At 36.7% G+C, this 22148-nt stretch overlaps 1 protein-coding gene across 1 annotated transcript; it reads left to right on the top strand.

The window, feature by feature from the left end:
• The first annotated feature begins 2168 nt into the window (after positions 1 to 2168).
• LOC121728112 (UDP-glucosyltransferase 2-like) lies at positions 2169 to 16884 on the top strand. The gene is made up of 4 exons (XM_042116223.1): positions 2169 to 3157; positions 3484 to 3700; positions 4110 to 4329; positions 16602 to 16884. Exons 1-4 carry the CDS (start codon positions 2345 to 2347, stop codon positions 16882 to 16884), a joined length of 1533 nt encoding a protein of 510 aa, XP_041972157.1. The 5' UTR covers positions 2169 to 2344.
• The last annotated feature ends 5264 nt before the right edge of the window (positions 16885 to 22148 follow it).

The raw sequence follows: 22148 nt of genomic DNA, 5'->3' as shown, positions 1-22148 counted from the left end.
CGGTTCTTATACGATTGGTGTCCAATTATTTAGTTGTACAATTTAGTTGGATGCAATGTGCTAGCTCTCATAAGTCGCTATAGCTATTGGTATACTATTCGATTTAGTTGGCCAACTTGAAATTATTGTAATGGTCGATTTACACGGGTGACTAACGGGGTCACCCGTGTAAATCGACCTTCGAGAAATTTTAGTCACCCGGCAAGTCACCAGTCGAATCGCCTGTCCAAGTCGAATCGCCACCCCATTTACACGGGTGACTAACGGGTCGATTTTAGTCACCCGGCAAGTCACCAGTCGACAGTAGTATTCGCAGCAAGCGATCGCTTGCGACTGAGCGTTTGCACGCTCGATTTTAGTCACCAGCCGCATGCGGCCACTGGCCGCACGACTTTGGGGCTTGCGACTTTAGCCGCATGCGGCGTAGTCGAATTGCCATTTACACGGTCGATTTTCGCCGTGCGGCGGAAATCGTGCGGCTTTAGTCACCCGTGTAAATCGGCCATAAGTCTGCGGTCGCTCTTACTGTTATGTTCTCTTGTGACAATTATTTAAAAAAAATACCCCCAGTTTAGTCGAGCGATGTTAAACTTTTGCGCAAACTATATTTGCATTAAATTTATTAATATAAAAACAAAAACTTAAACTCGTGCGTAGTCAACATTTTTTAGCTCGGTTTTTGCTCGAACAGAAAATGCGGATTGACATTTCGTGTTCCATAGTTTTTGTTTAACAAATTGTATTTTTTATCTTTTTACTTTGTTTTTAATCACCAACGGAACAGTGAAGATAATTCGTCATATCCGCCTTAACAAAATATTAGTCAATAGCTATGTCCACACTGTGCCTTTTTTTGTTCATCAAGGGCAAGCGTTATAGCCGTTATAGCGCAGTCAACAGCGCACGTGAGGCATGCCAGCGACACATGCGCTCAGACCGTATCCAAAACTATCGCTTTGTTCTTTTTTTGACAAAAATGACAATGTTGGCGTTGCGGTCGCTGACGCATTCAATTATTGAATGCGCCAAAACGAAAGTTCAATGAAAGAAGATGACGAAAATTGAAGATGAAAGTGCACAGTGTGGACATAGCTAATAGTCGTCTTACTAATAAAATTTTGAACAGCGTCCTTGTGTCGGCTGCCTTTGTCCGATATGTAAGTTTTCCAATGTGCCAGACAAAGACAAGCAGACCTTGTAATTTGTATAGTTATTCGTTATTTAAATAATTTGATGAGTAAAGCTGTTACGTATACCCGAGTATACTTATGCAATTACTACACGTTAAAGTTAACAATTATTTAAAATTAAGTAATACAAAAACAATCCATGGATAAAATGCAATAATATGAAACGTACATTTAATTTATTTTTAATTTTATAATAAACTTTATCTCACAACGCTATCTTTGCATCTTGTTATTTACCTCCATTTACATAATTATATTATTAATACTTAGTCCTGTGTTCACTTGCTTTTGCATGGTTATAGATTTGTAATTTGTACAAATTACTTAACCAACTTGAAAATATTTTAATACTTTCAAGTTCAATATGATTTATAAATAAGAACTTTTATTCAGTTGCAAACCTAACCTAATAAGTACAAAACATAAAATAGATCTAGGTTAGATTCTATAAAATAATCTGTACTTAAATATATTTATTTACAATTATAATATATCTAGATATTATAATTGTTAACTGATAAATTCTAGACAATATTATTTATGACATCGTAATTTTTAGTACAATTAATTTCAAAGAGTAGGCCGCCTAAAATTAATGACCGGTTCTTTTTTACGGAACCCTCGAAATAATAAAGCCCGCTTATTATATCGTCATCAAAATATACACGAGCGATATTATATACAGCGTTTACTTGTAATTTGAAGTCTCAAGGTAAGAAAACAGCCAGTTAAACACAAAACTATTATTCGTAAATCTTGGGACATAGTCAGTCGGCTTCTGAGAGTGTTAAGCTGATATCATACTCGTTCGTAAAAAAATTGCATATTTCAGTTCATTTCTTTCGATTATATGGAATGGAATATAATTTATAATATTGGATTTATCCTTGTATCAATCCACTTGTTATATTTGAAGTGCTCACAAATATAATAGTGAATACAGGGCCGAGCCGCCCTTATGTGCGAAGTGTGCGGCGCACAGGGGCGCCGCGGATTACCCAATTTCGGTCAACAAATAAGAAGTTGAAACATTAAGATTCGAGAAAAAGAAGCGCTTCATAGATTTCGCACACAGGCGCTGTGGGAGGTTGGCGCGGCCCTGCTCACATATTATGTGATGTGTATGTACGGAGAATTCAGTAGTCGGCTTTAAGATGTTGAGACTAGCGTTCCTCCTTAGTTTAATAGCGGTGGCACATTTGGCGAGAATATTGGCGGTTTTTCCAACGCCTTCCATAAGTCATCAGGTGACTTTTAGACCGGTAATAAATGAACTCGTCAACAGAGGACACGAAGTGGTCGTCATTACTACGGACCCACAGAAGATCGAAGCGAAGAACCTAACAGAGATCGACTTGCACGATGTTTCGTATAAGATTTGGAATCATATTCTAGCTACAGACGTGATGGGAGTTGAAGACACTATCATCGAGCAAATGTACAAAGTTTATTCGGCTGTAGTGACAGTTTTCGATGAGCAGCTGAAAAATAGTGATGTGAAAGACATATTATCGATGAAGAGAGGGAAGTTTGACTTGTTGATAACCGAAGCTGTGGTTCGTCAAGCGCTGGTTTTCTCGCTAATCTACAAAGTTCCCCTAATTCAGATCGGTTCCTTGGGTCCTGTTAGTTTCAACGACCATTATATGGGTGCACTCACCCATCCTCTCCTATACCCTTTACCTTGGCATAAACATATATACAATTTAACAACGTGGGAAAGAATATCGAATCTATACAACCACTATAGATTCCAATTCTATTACAACTACTACATAGCGGCGTATGAAAATGAGGTGCTGAAAAAACATTTGGGACCGGGCATTTTGCCAGTAAATGAACTGTGTAACAATATTGACCTATTGATTCTGAATATCCATCCTCTGTGGATCGAAAATCAACCTGTGCCGCCAAACGTTGTTTTCATGAATAGCATTCATTTGAAGCCTCCAAAGGAAGTTCCAAAGGTAAGGTTTCTAATTTCTATAATTCACTACATGGGAACTCTTCTATTGTAACTTCTGGATCATATTATAATATTATTATTTCTACCTTAATTTAAACTTTTAAAGCAGCTATATTATGTATACCCAACCTGCGGTCCTTTATCAATGGCCCGCGTGAAGTTAAACCATTTTGAAATTCACGTCCACCGGCAAAATAATGCAGTCGTTGTGTTTGTCATCCACATTTAAATCGCTAATTTCGAAGAACGTTATTTTTGAAGATTGAGCACCACCGATTTAAAAAGAAACCAGAAAACCAGTAGGTATATTTTTGAATTTTTTTACAGGAATTAAAATCGTACCTGGATTCATCTAAAAACGGTGTAGTCTACGTAAGTTTTGGGAGCAACGTAATCCCATCAGCCATAGACAAAATGCAAGTTCTTCTCAAAGCTTTGTCTGAACTACCCTATGACGTGCTTCTGAAATGGGACAAGGAACAGCTACCAATAAAGGCTAAGAACATAAGAATCTCAAAATGGCTCCCTCAAGCGGATCTTTTGAGTAAGTTTCATTAGGTTTTGTCTTAAAAGACGCTCCAGAGTCCACACAATAATATAAGTGAAGTAACTTTTGCCCTGATCTTCCTTGCGCCAACAGTAATTTATCGCGCCGGAACCGTACCTACTTTGTTTTATTTGTTTAGAACAAAAATTACAATAACAATAATAATGAGATTTCTCAAGTCGCAGGGAGGATTGCAGGGTTTTCTCTCATAGTGTTCTACTTACCCACTAAGGTATTCTTATCGACGAACGGCACTTGCCAACTTCAGATACAACTGCAGCCGTCGACACTTGTCGACGGCAGTCGAAGTGTCGTTCGTCTGTAAGAAGCCTTATTGGTCCCCCGATTCTACGAAAACCAAAATACAAAATGCAGTACCACCTAAACTTACCAACAAATGTTACAGGACACCCAAAAATAAAGGTTTTCATCACTCAGGGAGGTCTCCAATCGCTTGACGAGGCTATGGCAGCCAGGGTGCCTCTGATAGGTATACCACTTTTCACCGACCAATGGTACAACGTGGACAAGTTCATACGACATAACATTGGCCTGAGAATAGACTTGGAGGACTTGACTGAAGATATACTTATAAAGGCGGTGGATACTGTCATTAAAGATGAGAGGTAGGTTGTTTTATTTTAAGCCATTGCATACCTTTTATCGCAGCGACGGAATCTAGAAATTCCTTAACTAAAAATACCTAACAAACATCAATCCGACCGGCACAGTGTAACACTTTATCTAGGGAGTGTTCAAGTAAAACAATTACACTGCAGAAAAATAGGCAGCTATAATATGCAGAACAGGTCGTGGGTTTGACGCTCACAATAGTATGGCTTTAATGCGAACCATTAAAGCCATACTATATATGTTATAGATTCGTAATGTCTGTCTGTCTGTCCGTCCGTATATCACTTTTCTCCGAAACTATAAGAACTATTATACTATTGAAACTTGGTAAGTAGATATAGTCTGTGAACCGCATTAAGATGTTGATACAAAAATGGAAAAAATATTAAAAATTTTAGGGGTCCCCATAGGTAGAACTGAAACAATTTTCTCAATCTAACCTATAATGCGTGTGGGGTATCTACGTAATATATACAGGTTGTAACAAAAATAAGTGATAATACTTTAGGGTGTGTACGTGTTCCTTGAAGAGAGTTCACTGTAAAAGTAGCAGCGCTGAAAGACGTTTTTTTTTTTCACTTTTGTATGGGCAAGGGCCCGAGCGTCACGAGTTTCCCCATACAAAGGTGAAAAAAAATGTTGGTCTTTCAGCGCTGCTACTTTCACAGTGAACTCCCTACAAGGAACACGTACACATCCTAAAGTATTATCACTTATTATTGTTACACCCTGTATACGTATCTATAACCTATACGTGGGAGAGCCATGCTTCGGCACGAATGGGCCGGCTCGACCGGATAAATACCACGTTCTCACAGAAAACCGGCGTGAAACAGTGAGTGAGTTTACCGGAGGCCCAATCCCCTTACCCCTACCCTATTCCCTTCCCTACCCTCAATTATTCCCTTCCCTTCCCTTCCCTACCCTCCCCTATTACCCTATTCCCTCTTAAAAGGCCGGCAACGCACTTGCAGCTCTTCTGATGCTGCGAGTGTCCATGGGCGACGGAAGTTGCTTTCCATCAGGTGACCCGTTTGCTCGTTTGCCCCCTTATTTCATAAAAAAAAAAAATCTAAGAAAAGGTCTTCAAAAATCATATTGAGGTTTCAAATATCATTTCTTTCTAACCCGAATAGTTTGCGAGAGAGACTCTTCCAAAGTGGTAAAATGTGTCCCCCCCCACCTCTAACTTCTAAAGTAGGGGCATGATAATTCTAAAAAAAATATAAGATGTATATTACTATAAAAACTACCAACGAAAATTGGTTTGAACGAGATCTAGCAAGTAGTTTTTTTATACGTCATAAATGGTACCCCTTAATTTAACTTTCATTAAATCAACTGAAATATAAAAATTAACCAAAAACCTTTTAATTTTATAGAAATAAACCATATTACTGCTGCGGGACCCTTCATGTCCAACTCGCACTTGGCCGGTTTAATCAAAATGAAATAATTACCTATAGGTACTGACTGTCAAGAAAATAAAGACGCGCGCAAATTTTTTTTAATGAAATAAAAAATATGAGAAATTCGAGATAAAATGTGCAAGGTATACAGGTTGTAACAAAAATAAGTGATAATACTTTAGGGTGTGCAAGTACGTGTTCCTTGTAGAGAGTTCACTGTGAAAGTAGCAGCTCTGAAAGACGAAAAAAAATGTTCACTTTTGTATCAGCGATCCACCCCGAGCGTCACGAACTCACGACTCACGAGTTTCCCCATACAAAAGTGAAAAAAAATTGCGCTTTCAGCGCTGCTACATTCACAGTGAGCTCTCTACAAGGAACACGTACACACCCTAAAGTATTATCACTTATTTTTGTTACACCCTGTATTTAAAATCGATACTTCCATACTAATATTATAAATGCGAAAGTGTGTCTGTCTGTCTGTCCGTCTGTCTGTCTGTCTGTCTGTTTCCTCTTCACGCCCAAACCGCTAAACCGATTTGGCATGCAGATACACTTTGAGTCCCGGGAAAGGACATTAGATACTTTTCATCCCAGAAAAAGGCACGGTTCCCGTGCGATAAACGAGTTTTGGCGTCATCTAGTGTAATATAATGTAACTAGCTGTTGCCCGCGACTTTGTCCGCGTTAGTATAGTAGATCACGTCCCAAGTATTATTTATTGTACAAAAATATTCAATGTACAGCATTGACTTTCCTACGATTTTATTATATTACTAGATGTCCCGCGCGGCTTCGCCCGCGTAAATTAGAAATTTTACAGAATCCGTAGGTACATTTTCCCATAAAAAATATTTCCCCTGTTTTTCCCACATTTTCCTGAGTTTCTTCTGTCGTATTAGTCTTAGAGTAATAATATAATATAACCTTCTCGATAAATGATGAGTCTTACTCGATAAATGATCTATCTAACACTGAGATAAGTTTTTAAATCGGACCTGTAGTTCCTGAGATTGACGCGTTCAAGCAAACATACTCTTCAGGTTTATAATATTAGGTAGATATAGATTTTTTTTAATTATCGCTTGACAAACTCGAGTCTCGATCTAAAAGACTATGAAATGGTATAATATGGTAGTGATGATGATGATGATGATGATGATGAAGAATGTAATTTGCATAGTAGCATATGCTTTATGTTCTTAAAACAACGCCGAAACTCCCAAACTTGTATCTATAAAGAATCAGGAATTCTCTCAGCACCTTCCGAACCACGGTATACCAGGTATATCTCGGTGCAAAATCTTACTTGTTGGTAGCATATACTTAGAATACTTCTCACGAAACCGAAGTCACCATATGTTTCCCTATAAGTTTTGAGGAGTTCCCTCGATTACTTATGGATCCTTCATCAGATCACCACTTTTCTGAATATAATACCAAATTGGGATGATACCCTATATACCAAAAGAAAAATTTTGAAAATCGGTTAACAAACGGCGGAGTAATCGTTGAATATAAGAAAACGAACATAACACCTCCCCCATTTTGAAAGTCGGTTAAAATTGTAGCCTATGTGTTATTTATTTAATATTTTAATCAGCACATGAATTGAATAACAAAATTTTTTTCAAATTAATCGTAGCACCATCTGTCAGGACAAACTAAAATTGAAATAGAATAATATTGAATGCGATGATAGCGCCGTCCGCCGGATCTAATGTAAAACATTCCAAAATCAACAACTCCTTATAAATAAGAAATTAATTGAAAAAACATTTTCCAGTAGACCAAACTGTAAATCTAAACCATTCTCGAATCTCCACGAACACACACAAAAAATTTCATCAAAATTGGTCCAGTCGTTTAGGAGGAGTTCAGTCACATACACACGCACACAAGAAATATATATATTAAGATATAGATGTTCCGCGCGGCTTCGCTTGCGTAATTTAGGAATTTCACGCGACCGTACATTTTTCCGCAAAAAAATAGTCTATGTCCCTTAACGTGGTCTATTCTTCATGTTTGCCAAATAACATAAAAATTGCTCCAGTAGTTCTTAAGAATCTTAAGATAATAAGCAATTTCATATAATTTCCCCCGTTTTTCCACATTTTCCTCTATTTCTTCGCTCCTATAAGTCGTAGAATAATAATATATAGCCTATAACCTTCCTCGATAAATAGGCTATCTAACACTGAAAGAATTTTTCAAATCGGACCAGTAGTTCCTGAGATTAGCGCGTTCAAATAAGCCCTTTCAAATAATTTCCCCCCGTTTTTTTCACACTTTCCTCTATTTCTTTGCTTTTATTAGTCTTAGCGTGATAAAATATAGCCTATAACCTTCCTCAACAAATAGGCTATCTAACACTGAAAGATTTTTTTAAATCAGACCAGTATTTCCTGAGATTAGCGCGTTCAAATAAGCCCTTTCATATAATTTCCCCCGTTTTTTCCAAATTTTCCACTATTTCTTCGCTCCTATTAGTCTTAGCGTGATAAAATATAGCTAATAGTCTTCCTCGATCAATGGGCTACCTAACACTGAAAGAATTTTTCAAATCGGACTAGTAGTTCCTGAGATTAGCGGGTTCAAATAAGCCCTTTCAAATAATTCCCCTCCGTTTTTCCACATTTTCCTCTATTTCTTCGTTTCTATTAGTCTTAGCGTGATAAAATATAGCCTATAGCCTTCCTCGATAAATGGGCTATCTAACACTGAAAGAATTTTTCAAATCGGACCAGTAGTTCCTGAGATTAGCGCGTTCAAACAAACAAACAAACTAACAAACTCTGCAGAATTATAATATTAGTATAGATATAACTCCTACAGCGCCGTAGGTGTGTTGTACTGTAAAACGTAGCGAATTTGAACCTACTCTCTCCCCTATTCCCTTCCCTTCCCTTCTCTACTCTCCCCTATTCCCTTCCCTTTCCTTCCTTACCCTCCCCTATTACCCTGTTCCCTCTTAAAAGGCCGGCAACGCACTTGCAGCTCTTCTGATGCTGCGAGTGTCCATGGGCGACGGAAGTTGCTTTCCATCAGGTGACCCGTTTGCTCGTTTGCCCCCTTTATTTCAGGGAGTATGGGGGGGCTGGGCCCCCCCATACTCCCCCCCCCCCCTCCTGGTAATGTTGCCAAGCAAAAACATGTTGCGTCGTTAGTGTTGAGTTTTAAGTTATTAATTAATAGTGAAACATGTGAAACATACAGATTTCGAGTGTCATTTGATTAATATGAGGGAGGCTTTGCCTGGATATGGACAGACGGACAGGCTAATATTATATCTTTGTAATCGGGTTCCGTTTTTTACCATTTGAGTAAGGGACCATAAAAAGGAGAGAATTATCCATTTCCGTTATTATACTATGGTAAAGTCGCGGGAAATAGCTATCCATACTAATATTATAAATGCGAAAGTGTATTTGTTTGTTTGTTTGTTTGTCCTTTCTTCGCAGCCTAACGAAGCAACCAATTGACTTGATTTTTGGCATCGACTTGTTGAAAGGATAGAGAGTAACATAGGCTACTTTTGGTCTTGGAAAAACAGCATGTTTCTAAAGGAGATTTGCAAGAATATTCGTATCGTACACGATTTTCGAATTCCACGCGAGCGAAGCCGCGGGCAAAAGCTAGTTTACAATATGGCGTCAACTAGCAGGTGTTTGTTGGTGTTTGTGGTTGTTTTTCGGAAAGAAAGTAGTTATTACGGGATTACGAAATGGATGGACGCAGCCCCCCCGAAAGGGGGGTTCGGGGGGCACAGCCCCCCGTCAAAACAAAAACAAACAATCCAGAAAGTTTAAAAGTTGGTTAGGTTAGGTTAGAACTTAGACCACAACACAGAGGGAGCCGAGCGAGCGCAGCGAGCGTGCTGCGGTAGCAGCCGGCGACCGTTGTCAAATAAAAGGGGGGCTCGGGGGGCATAGCCCCCCGCCAAAACAAAAACGAACACAATCCAGAAAGTCCAAAAGTAGGTTAGGTTAGAACTGTGACTGTGCTGCGGCAGCAGCCGGCGACCGTCACAAAACACGCCTCAGAATTTTTTATGTTTACTTATTGCATTAAACTTTTGGTCACCCCTTAAACTTAATCCGAGAATAATCTTTCAATAAAATACTAAAAGTTTTCCTATTTTCCCAAATTACATATTAAGATAATGGTCGCCCTAGTTAATTTGCCATTAAACCAGTTGGCTAAGCGTCGTCTAGCTGTAGTGTTGAACGTTGTAGTCAACAAGTCGGCTAAACGACGTATAGCCGTGTGATTGAATGGCGTTGTTCAGTCATAGGGCTAGCTGTTTGATTGAACGGCTATTTAAGCCAGTCGGCTGCGACATATGAATAAATACATAGCAAGGAGATACACAATTACATACGGCATTTATAAAATTAGTGTGGATGATAAATCTTATATACATACTAGCTGTTGCCCGCGACTTCGTCCGCGTGGACTTTATAGTTGTTCCCGTACATCGATTGAGTCGTTAAACGCGCAAATCAGAAAAGTATATTGTGTGGGAACCGCACATTTTTACGGGACAAAAAACATTCCTTGTCCCAGATTCAAATTAGTATCTTCAGATTAAATAGTTTAGGCGAGAATCATAAAAGTTTATTGTGCGGGAGCCGTATATTTTCCGGGATAAAAAGTATCCCTTGTCCTTTCCCGAGACTGAAAGTATTGCCATACCAAATTTCATCAAAATAGATTGAATAGTATAATAGAATTGAATAGAATAGACTTTAGGCGATAATCATAAAAGTTTATTGTGCGGGAACCGTACATTTTCCGGGACAAAATTAGTATTCCTTGTCCTTTCTCAAACCAACTTCTACCAAATTCTATCAAAATAGATTGAATAGTTTACGCGCAAATCATAAAAGTATATTGTGCAGTAAACCGTAATTTTTCCGGGACAAAATGTATCCTATGTTCTTTTTCGGGACTCAAAGTATCTTTATACCCAAAAAATGGGTCCAGCCGCTTACGCGTGATGTCGAGACCTCGCGAAATATAACGTTCCGCGCAGCTTCGCCCGCGTAAATTAGATATTTCAGAGACAAATTAGTCCACAAAAATAGTAAAAATATAAATACTTCTTACCTGTGCCAAATAACAGAAAAATTGCTCCAGTAGTTCGTGAGATAAGCCCTTTCAAATAATTTGCCCCGTTTTTTTCCACATTTTCTTCTATTTCTTCGCTTCTATTAGTCTTAGCGTGATAAAATATAGCCTACAGCCTTTCTCGATAAATGGGCTATCTAACACTGAAACAATTTTTCAAATCGGACCAGTAGTTCCTGAGATTAGCGCGTTCAAATAAGCCATTTCAAATAATTTCTCCCGTTTTTTCCATACTTTCCTCTATTTCTTCTCTCCTATTAGTCTTAGCGCAATAAAATATAGCCTATAGCCTTCCTCAATAAATAGGCTATTTAACACTGAAATAATTTTTCAAATCGGACCAGTAGTTCCTGAGATTAGCGCGTTCAAATAAGCCCTTTCAAATAATTTCCATCCGTTTTTTCCACACTTTCCTCTATTTCTTCGCTCCTATTAGTATTAGCGTGATAAAATACAGCCTATAGCCTTCCTCGATAAATGGGCTATCTAACACTAAAAGAATTTTTCAAATCGGACCAGTAGTTCCTGAGATTAGCGCGTTCAAACAAACAAACTAACAAACTCTTCTTCTTTATAATATTAACTAGCTGTTGCCTGCGACCTCGTCCGCGTTAGCATAGTAGATCACATCCCAAGTATTATTTATTGTACAAAAATATTCAATATACAGAATTGACTTTCCTACGATTTTATTATATATAGATGTTCCGCTCGGCTTCGCTTGCGTAATTTAGGAATTTCACGCAACCGTACATTTTGCAGCAAAAAATAGCCTATGTCCCTTCACGTGGTCTATTCTTCATGTTTGCCAAATAACATAAAAATTGCTCCAGTAGTTCATAAGATAATAAGCAATTCCAAATAATTTCCCCCGTTTTTTCCACATTTTCATCTATTTCGTCGCTTTTATTAGTCTTAGCGTGATAAAATATAGCTTATAACCTTCTTCGATCAATGAGATATCTAACACTGAAAGAATTTTTCAAATCGGACCAGTAGTTCCTGAGATTAGCGCGTTCAAATAAGCCCTTTCAAATAATTTTCCCCCGTTTTTCCACATTTTCCTCTATTTCTTCGCTCCTATTATACTTAGCGTGATAAAATATAGCCTATAGCCTTCCTCGATGAATGGGCTATCCAACAGTAAAAGAATTTTTCAAATCGGACCAGTAGTTCCTGAGATTAGCGCGTTCAAACAAACAAACAAACAAACAAACCAACTCTTCCCAATTATAATATTAAGTATAGATGACGCAGACTGCAGTTGCGGTAATGAGTTGCGGACGTTGCGGTTTATTATTCGTAGGTTGCGGTCAATTTTATGTGTCTTTGTGTGTTTTAAGCTATTTTGTAATTTATATGTTAACCCGGATGTGATGATGATGATTTATTTTACCTTCGACAAGGGATGTATTTTATCAATTACTAGCTGCCGGTCGACCATATTATTTTATTGAAGTGACTAAATAAGTATGTTACCATGGCAACGTCCATGGCTATCCCGTCGCAGCGGTCGCACAAACAATGGTCGCCGTCAGTCTCGAGTTGTAATAATTTACTATTATTTATTCAACAAATGCACTTATCAATATAATAAGTACCCAGTAGCCGATTCTCAGACCCACTGAATATGCATATAAAATTTGGTTAAAATCAGTAAAGCCGTTTCGGAAAAGTACGGGGCCTAACATTGTGACACGAGAATTTTATCTATACTAATCTATACTAATATTATAATTGGGAAGAGTTTGTTTGTTTGTTTGTTTGAACGCGCTAATCTCAGGAACTACTGGTCCGATTTGAAAAATTATTTTATTGTTGGATAGCCCATTTATCGAGGAAGGCTATAGGCATAGCTAGGCACCGTTAATCAAATAGTTAACTTCGTTAATCGTTAATCCGTTAAAAAAATGTTAGCTTCGTTAAACGTTAATGCGTTACATCTCGGACAAATTAACGCAAGTTAACGTTAATCGTTAATCCGTTAATATGTAATGTGGCCTTGTTGTAACTTATATCATTGCGTTAGTGTACATACAAAACCTGTTGGTTTAAGGTTTTGGAAGTTAAAATGTTAGAACAAATCACTTCTATAATTATTGTATTCTACCTAACTAAATTATACTGCATTCTTCTTTATCAACATGCAAATATGATTTATAATAACAATAAACAAATCACTCTCTCTATAAAGAGAGCAAATCACTCTCTCTATAAAGAGAGAGTGATTTGTTTATTGTTATTATAAATCATATTTGCATGTTGATAAAGAAGAATGCAGTATAATTTAGTTAGGTAGAATACAATAATTATAGAAGTGATTTGTTCTCTCTATAAAGAGAGAGTGATTTGTTTATTGTTATTATAAATCATATTTGCATGTTGATAAAGAAGAATGCAGTATAATTTAGTTAGGTAGAATACAATAATTATAGAAGTGATTTGTTCTAACATTTTAACTTCCAAAACCTTAAACCAACAGGTTTTGTATGTACACTAACGCAATGATATAAGTTACAACAAGGCCACATTACATATTAACGGATTAACGATTAACGTTAACTTGCGTTAATTTGTCCGAGATGTAACGCATTAACGTTTAACGAAGCTAACATTTTTTTAACGGATTAACGATTAACGAAGTTAACTATTTGATTAACGGTGCCTAGCTATGCCTATAGCCTTCCTCGATAAATGGGCTATCCAACAATAAAATAATTTTTCAAATCGGACCAGTAGTTCCTGAGATTAGCGCGTTCAAACAAACAAACAAACAAACTCTTCCCAATTATAATATTAGTATAGATTAGTATAGATAAAATTCTCGTGTCACAATGTTAGGCCCCGTACTTTTCCGAAACGGCTTTACTGATTTTAACCAAATTTTATATGCATATTCAGTGGGTCTGAGAATCGGCTACTGGGTACTTATTATATTGATAAGTGCATTTGTTGAATAAATAATAGTAAATTATTACAACTCGAGACTGACGGCGACCATTGTTTGTGCGACCGCTGCGACGGGATAGCCATGGACGTTGCCATGGTAACATACTTATTTAGTCACTTCAATAAAATAATATGGTCGACCGGCAGCTAGTAATTGATAAAATACATCCCTTGTCGAAGGTAAAATAAATCATCATCATCACATCCGGGTTAACATATAAATTACAAAATAGCTTAAAACACACAAAGACACATAAAATTGACCGCAACCTACGAATAATAAACCGCAACGTCCGCAACTCATTACCGCAACTGCAGTCTGCGTCATCTATACTTAATATTATAATTGGGAAGAGTTGGTTTGTTTGTTTGTTTGTTTGTTTGAACGCGCTAATCTCAGGAACTACTGGTCCGATTTGAAAAATTCTTTTACTGTTGGATAGCCCATTCATCGAGGAAGGCTATAGGCTATATTTTATCACGCTAAGTATAATAGGAGCGAAGAAATAGAGGAAAATGTGGAAAAACGGGGGAAAATTATTTGAAAGGGCTTATTTGAACGCGCTAATCTCAGGAACTACTGGTCCGATTTGAAAAATTCTTTCAGTGTTAGATATCTCATTGATCGAAGAAGGTTATAAGCTATATTTTATCACGCTAAGACTATTAGGTCGACGACGATCTCCGCTTAGTTGCAGGCCCATGTTGGATGCGAGTAGCAGGAGATCGGTCATCTTGGCGTTCATTGAGAGAGGCCTATGTCCAGCAGTGGACGACTATAGGCTGATATGATGATGATGAAGACTATTAAGAGCGAAGAAATAGAGGAAAATGTGGAAAAAACGGGGGAAATTATATGAAAGGGCCTATTTGAACGCGCTAATCTCAGGAACTGCTTATCCGATTTGAAAAATTCTTTCAATGTTAGATAGCCCATTCATCGAGGTAGGCTATAGGCTATATTTTATCACGCTAAGACTTATAGGAGCGAAGAAATATATGAAAATGTGGAAAAAACGGGGGAAATTATATGGAATTGCTTATTATATTATGAACTACTGGAGGAATTTTTATGTTATTTGGCAAACATGAAGAATATACCACGTGAAGGGACATAGGCTATTTTTTGCTGCAAAATGTACGGTTGCGTGAAATTCCTAAATTACGTAAGCGAAGCCGCGCGGAACATCTATATATAATAAAATCGTAGGAAAGTCAATTCTGTATATTGAATATTTTTGTACAATAAATACTTTGGATGTGAACTACTATGGTAACGCGGACAAAGTCGCGGGCAACAGCTGGTGTTCAATAATAAAAAAGCAATTAAATGAATACTTAAAGTTTTAATATGCATATAACTACCGTGTGTGTAAAAACTTAAATTATTTGTTTTACATTGCGATTTGCGCATTTTATTTTTCTTTGAATTTCACTCTCCTTTGAGGTCAACAAAATTAGGCTAATAAATGTATATAAAGCTGTCGCCCGCGACTTCGTCCGCGTTAGCATAGTAGATCACATCCCAAGTATTTATTACAGAATTGATTTTCCTACGATTTTATTATATAAGTAGGTATAGATGTTCCGCGCGGCTTCGCTTGCGTAATTTAGGAATTTCACACCGCACATTTTTCCGCAAAAAATAGCCTATGTCCCTTCACGTGGTCTATTCTTCATGTTTGCCAAATAACATAAAAATTGCTCCAGTAGTTCTTCAGATAATAAGCAAGTTCATATAATTTCCCCCGTTTTTTCCACATTGTCCTCTATTTCTTCGCTCCTATTAGTCTTAGCGTAATAAAATATAGCCTACAGCCTTCCTCGATAAATAGGCTATCTAACATTGAAAGAATTTTTCAAATCGGACCAGTAGTTCCTGAAATTAGCGCGTTCAAATAAGCCCTTTCAAATAATTTCCCCTCGTTTTTTCCACATTTTCATCTATTTCTTCGCTCTTATTAGTCTTAGCGTGGTAAAATATAGCCTATAGCCTTTCTCAATAAATAGACTATCTAAAACTGAAATAATTTTTAAAATCGGACCAGTAGTTCCTGAGATTAGTGCTTTCAAATAAGCCCTTTCATATAATTTCCCCCTTTCTTTCCAAATGTTTCTCTATTTCTTCGCTCCTATTAATCTTAGCGTAATAAAATATAACTTATAGCCTTCCTCGATTCATGGGCTATCTAACACTGAAATAATTTTTCAAATCGGACCAGTAGTTCCTGAGATTAGCGCGTTCAAATAAGCCCTTTCAAATAATTTCCCCCCGTTTTTTTCCACACTTTCCTCTATTTCTTCGCTCCTATTAGTATCAGCGTGATAAAATATAGCCTATAGCCTTCCTCGATAAATGGGCTATCAAACACTGAAAGAATTTTTCAAATCGGACAGTAGTTCCTGAGATTAGCGCGTTCAAACAAACAAACAAACAAACAAACAAACTAACAAACTCTTCCGCTTTATAATATTAGTATAGATAAAGAGGTTACAGAAACGAATTATTTTTCTTTGATGAGGTCATACTGCATACAACTGACGCGTTAAAAGTACTTGCGCTTAGTATATAAAAATAGTTTCATTATTAATTAAAAAAAAAAGGACCAAAAAATTTGGTAAAAGGTGGCCCTGTGCGAGTTTCTTATGCCGGTTCTTCTCGCCGGGTTAGTTCCTAAACCGGTGGTAGGCCTCATGTAGACATTCTAAGATATTAATTTTTAACCGCTTTATAAATAAAAGGTTTTTCATTTTCATTTCATTATTTTCAGTTATCGGGAAAACATAAAACGTCTGAACAGAATAATGCAGGACCAACCTCAGCCGCCGCTGGAGCGCGCGGTGTGGTGGATCGAGCACGTGTTGCGGCACGGCGGCGCGGCGCACCTGCGCGCGCGCACCGCCAACATGCCGCTGCCGCAGTTCCTGCAGCTCGACCTCGTAGCGTTGGCGCTAGGCGCTGTAGTAGCTGTATGTTTTACTGTCACCTGCGCCATGTATCTTATCTGTAAACAACTCACAAAGAAAAAGACGATTAAAATTAAGATTAAATAAAATAAGTGATTAAATTATTAGTTATTATAAAATGCATCTGCCTGTTGTAAGTTTCACTAGATAACTTCTTTGTATATCCCTAACTTGTCCAGTTCGTTTTAACGAACGCGACGGCGGTGGTGACTAGGGTTGCCACTCGTACTTTATTATAAAGCATTGTATGTTATTGTACTTTGTACTTTACGAAAATAATAAAGTACGCAAAAATACTTCATTTCAAACTAGATGACCCGATGAACCTAGTATCACCTATCTCTCGAGTTTTTAAGAAACTAACAAAGTACAGAATGCATTTTTATTTATACAGATAAGTAATTTTATAAATTGTACTTACTTTATTTTTATACTGTGTACCTACTGTTTTTTTCTCACTTAAAGTAGCCAATGTACTTTATTTGCAAAAAATAAAGGTGGCAACCCTAGTAGTGACAGTATATGGCCATGTTGACGGCCATAATATGCCATTTAAACATAGACTGGCCCACTGGCCCAGTCATTGGTTACTATATACTACTAGTAATTGTGTGATAAAATATCAGAATCCCATTTCATAAATTTAACTTCTCTGTCTTATTGCGTTTCTAGTTAAACCATAATTATTATAATAATAATAACGATGCTAATATTAGGTAGGTAATACTTGAAGGATTCTTAGTAGGTAAGTATTTGCATGTAAGTAATTTTTGTTTTTTCAGTCTGGTATGAAAACGTCATTTCCAGAATCACTTTTCTTAATGATAGTCTTGGAAAATGTAAATTGTATAAATACATACTTATTATTAATAACTCATTTTTGTTGACATACTTACAGTATTTTGTTCAAACTAGAGATCGCCCAATGGTCGAAATTCGACCTTAGTTTCATTAGGACAGTAGGACTACTACGTTTAATTTGTAAAAAAATATTGACTTTATCATATATTTCTTTCAACTCTCGTCTCTAGGACTCAGCTGCTTCTATCCCTTTCTAGTGCACCATCTAATAGCCAATAGGCCATAACTTGTTTATGTGTGGACAATGGGTGATGGTCGTGGCGTGTGTGACTGGGCGGGGCGAACATAACCGCGAACGGTTCTAACCGGTATTTTGAGCAGTGAGCAATTTCATTTTGCTCTTGGAACAAAACCAGAAATAATTTCGGTCCGTTCAGAGCGGAATCGAAATGAAAATGCTCTTTTGGAAATGTATGGCGTTTCTTACGAACAGGATCGCGAAGATTAACCAGGTTTCCGAGCCCTGAACCTAGGTAATTACTATTTTAAGCTGAAAAATAACTCAAACATGTTAAATATTTTCGTATGAGAAAATGATGTACCTATTTGTTTGCTTAAGAGGATTCCACACCGCCGTTTTTCCATACAAACGTAGTCCCCTGTTTCCTCCCTGGATAATGCCGGTAGAGTTATGATTTTTTTCCTGAATATCTATGGCCACTATTAGCATGTCCCTATGTTTTCTTTTTTTTCGTAATTTTATTAATAAAAAAGATAAGAACGTCCAAAACCCCAAAAAAATGGCCAGATTTTCCTCTATGTTCAAACACCCAGAAAACAAAACTGGCTAAAATATACAAAAAAAATAAAACATAAGAACACAGCTCAAGCCTTGCTTTAATTCTTAATGAAAAAAGTACTTAAATCGGTTAAGTTTTGGAGAAGGAATCAGCGGACAACGAATCGAAGATTTTCTGTTCTTTTATTAGAACTTTTGTCGTGTTGTCTTTATCGCGCTCTGCGGTGGGAGGCTTGAGATTGGTGAGACAGCAATACATTTTCAAATACCTATTTTCAATTTCTCTCGCCCCTGGTGTATCCTCTTAAGAGGGCGGGTGCCAACGAAATTCTCATACATACGTAATACCAAAATCATTTTATCATACGAGAATATTTAACATGTTAGAGTTATTTTTCAGCTTCAAATAGTTATTACCTATTCCTGCGTAAAAATTACTACAAAATATAACACTAAAAAATATTTTTTTGTATTTTTTACTATTTTTACGCAGGAACCTAGGTAATTATTATTTTAATCAAAAGTTATGATTCGAGAGTTGGAGTATGTTGTATGATGTATTCATCATTAAGAAAGAAACAAAACAAATTAATAAAATATATTTTTATTCATAAACTTATAAGGACATAGTATCTACGTTGCCTACCACCGGTTCGGGAACTAACCCGGCGAGAAGAACCAGCGTAAGAAACTCGCAGCGGGGCCATATTTTACTAAAAATATGGAAAATTACAATGGCTAACAGCTATGTAAGAAAAATTACAATGTCAATAAACATCTAATACAATAATTTAAATAAGTACATACAAGTACCTAATTCAGTAATTCACATTTTGCAGTATAGCAGCACAATGTGGGATTATATTTGAAAAAGAATACATAGTTCTAAAGAAAAAAAACAAATGGGCAGAAACAGGGCTGCATTTTTCAAAATGTGAACATGATCACATAAACATTTAAATCAGATTCACTTGAGTCTTGTTCATCATGACGTCGCACTTCTCTTTCAGCTGACCTCCAGCAAGCAGCACGAACTCTTTCTAATCTTGAGATCTGAAAAGTGATATGTAATATAGTAATATATTCATCGTATTGTTAAATCTTATAAATAATTGTGACAGCAAATAAAAATATTTTATCAAATTATTTGTGAATCCATGTTTACATTAAGTAATAAGATATAATTAAATATAAACATAAAATATTACCAAATTCAACGATCTCTCTTGTCGATCTTGTCGCACAGGATACGTCTGTCTCGCCAGGTCAACCAGGCGGCACCACGACTCGCCATATCTGCAAAATCAAACATATTACGCAGAAAAAGTTCACGAAATACAGCATGACTGAGGGTGATACATGTTCGATACTCGAGGACGTGATATTAGGCTATTATAGTAGTTGAAAAAAATAATATCAATTGATCACTGAGTAAATGTAGCTTAAAGTTAAATTTACTAAGTGTCCATGATTTTTATTTCAAAGAAAATTTGGTCAAAAATTAAGTACCCAATTTTATTACATAATTATAATGAGAATCGACTACCGAGTACTCTCCGTAAGTATCGGTCATGTCTCACCAGTAATGCTGTATCTGCTCTGCGGGGCTAAAATGGTGATATTTAGCAAATCCTCTCAATCAATTCACCAAATGAATTGTCAAAACTGTCAAACTAACAAAATAATTATGTCAAATCAGTAGAAAAATACAGAAATGAATTGCAAGCAGTTGCATTTTGCGATTTTAGAAAAATGAATCATATTATGATTCATATCATGATTCTTCAAAGCGACCATTTTAGCCCCTCTGCTTATTAAATGTGAAACACAACAAGTTCGCTTATTATTAATTTAGCTAAGTATAGTAATGGGCATGTGCGTACGAAACTCGAACTTTTACTAAAAGTATGTAAAATTATAATTACTGGTCCCGAGGCAATAAATAAAATATAATCCCGAGGCAATAAAATGATGATGATGTGGTAGAAAGAACGAAGAAACTAAGAAGACCACCAGTTCGGGTACGAAACTCGCACTTTTACTAAAAAGATGGAAAATTACTATTACTGGTCTCGAGGCAATAAATAAAATATATTTTTATTAAAAATTACTAAAAAGATGAAAAATTACAATAGGTGGTGTTGATCGTAAGAATCAGAAACACTGTAATAAATAATTGAATATATAAATAAAAAACGTGAAATATTTACAAAGAATCACCTTGATCCACCGTGCGTTTTTCCCGTACCTTCGCGTAGCTTTTCTGATGTTGCGAGTGTCAATGGGCGACGGTAGTTGCTTTCCCGTTTGCTCGTTTGACACCCCTTATTTCATAAAAAAATATACATATATAATAATATGAAATATATATGTATATGAAATACCTACATAATAAATAAAATAGATTAAAGGGTGTCTAAAGTATGGAAATGTGTCCAACATTGACCAATACAGAGAAAAACTTTGCAGTGGCTACATATTATATTGCAATCTTTCCTTACATTTATATAAACAACGGGCGCAACGACCTCGTTGGAAGCGAACTTGCTTACTAGAAGTTCTAGAAGCTTCTTTGTGCTCAGGAAAGTGGTTAAGCGATCGGTCGAGTCGGTCACAGGGCTCTGCATGGCGCGGCCCTGCTCGCCTCGCCGAGTTTTCCCCAAACTGGGCACAAAGCTCTTCTGCCAGCTTATACCGAAACTGCCTGTGCGTTATTTTTTTGTTTTGTCCAATGTTGGAGCAATATATTATATATGAATTCAGAACTGATATATTAATAAGCCGGCGAAAGACTTTTACATACCATTTTATCCCACGTTTTCTTTCTAATAAATACATAGAAAGTTTCTGGTCCTTGAGGTCAACACCCCCCATGTATCGGTTGTATTCATGAACAACCTCCGGTTTGTCATATTTGCGTTGTGGCATGTCGACTTATGATAAGGAACCTTTCGTGCGCGAGACCAACTCGCACTTGGCCGATTTTTTTCATACATTTCTATTTGAAGTTTGAGTCTCTGGGAAAACTGAAATAGGACTAAAAGCGATGAAGGTAATATGTAAATCATTCTTCAAAGATGCACTAATTATTGTGAGTTATTATATGAGTAAGCATTAAATCACCACTTCTTTCGACCATTGAGGTACTATAGACTGGAGAGAGCCTTATATCGGTGTATAAGCGTAAAAAGCGTGTAATGTTATGTCCTACTTACTAGGACATAACAAAGGAGTCGGTCTGCATATTTCATATAATAAAAGTGTGAATAAAGGTTTTTAGCGAACATTTAATGCTAGATGTTGTTGAGTTTTCTGGTTCCGCTAAATAATAAACCATAAGAATGGCCAAAGAATGCCTCAAACACGTGGATTTAACATTAAATACGTAAGTTTTGAACAACGTTTTTTGGGCTTTTCAGTCGGTATTTTTGTAAGCTAAATAGATAATTTATAAGTTTATGAATCCCTTATTCGTGCTATATAAGGCGTTAGTGCTAAAAATGTCACATCAATTAATAATTTGGCTATAAAAATTGCATAGCTTTTTACGTGTGTTGAAGGATTCTCATCACTTGAACTATAGTTAATCGATATCATGAACTAATTGACTTTCTTTCCTGTATCATAACGTGCTTCGAAATAATCGACATATAGAAAAATTCAAAAAAATAAACGCACACTAGGTACTTGTATGAAAATAAGCACAAAATGGCCACGCGATGACGGGCTAAGACGACATCTATACTATAAT

The sequence above is a fragment of the Aricia agestis genome, chromosome 6, assembly GCF_905147365.1.
Source record: "Aricia agestis chromosome 6, ilAriAges1.1, whole genome shotgun sequence".
Classification (NCBI taxonomy): Eukaryota; Metazoa; Arthropoda; class Insecta; order Lepidoptera; family Lycaenidae; genus Aricia; species Aricia agestis.
This window is presented reverse-complemented; position numbering and strand designations above follow the sequence as displayed.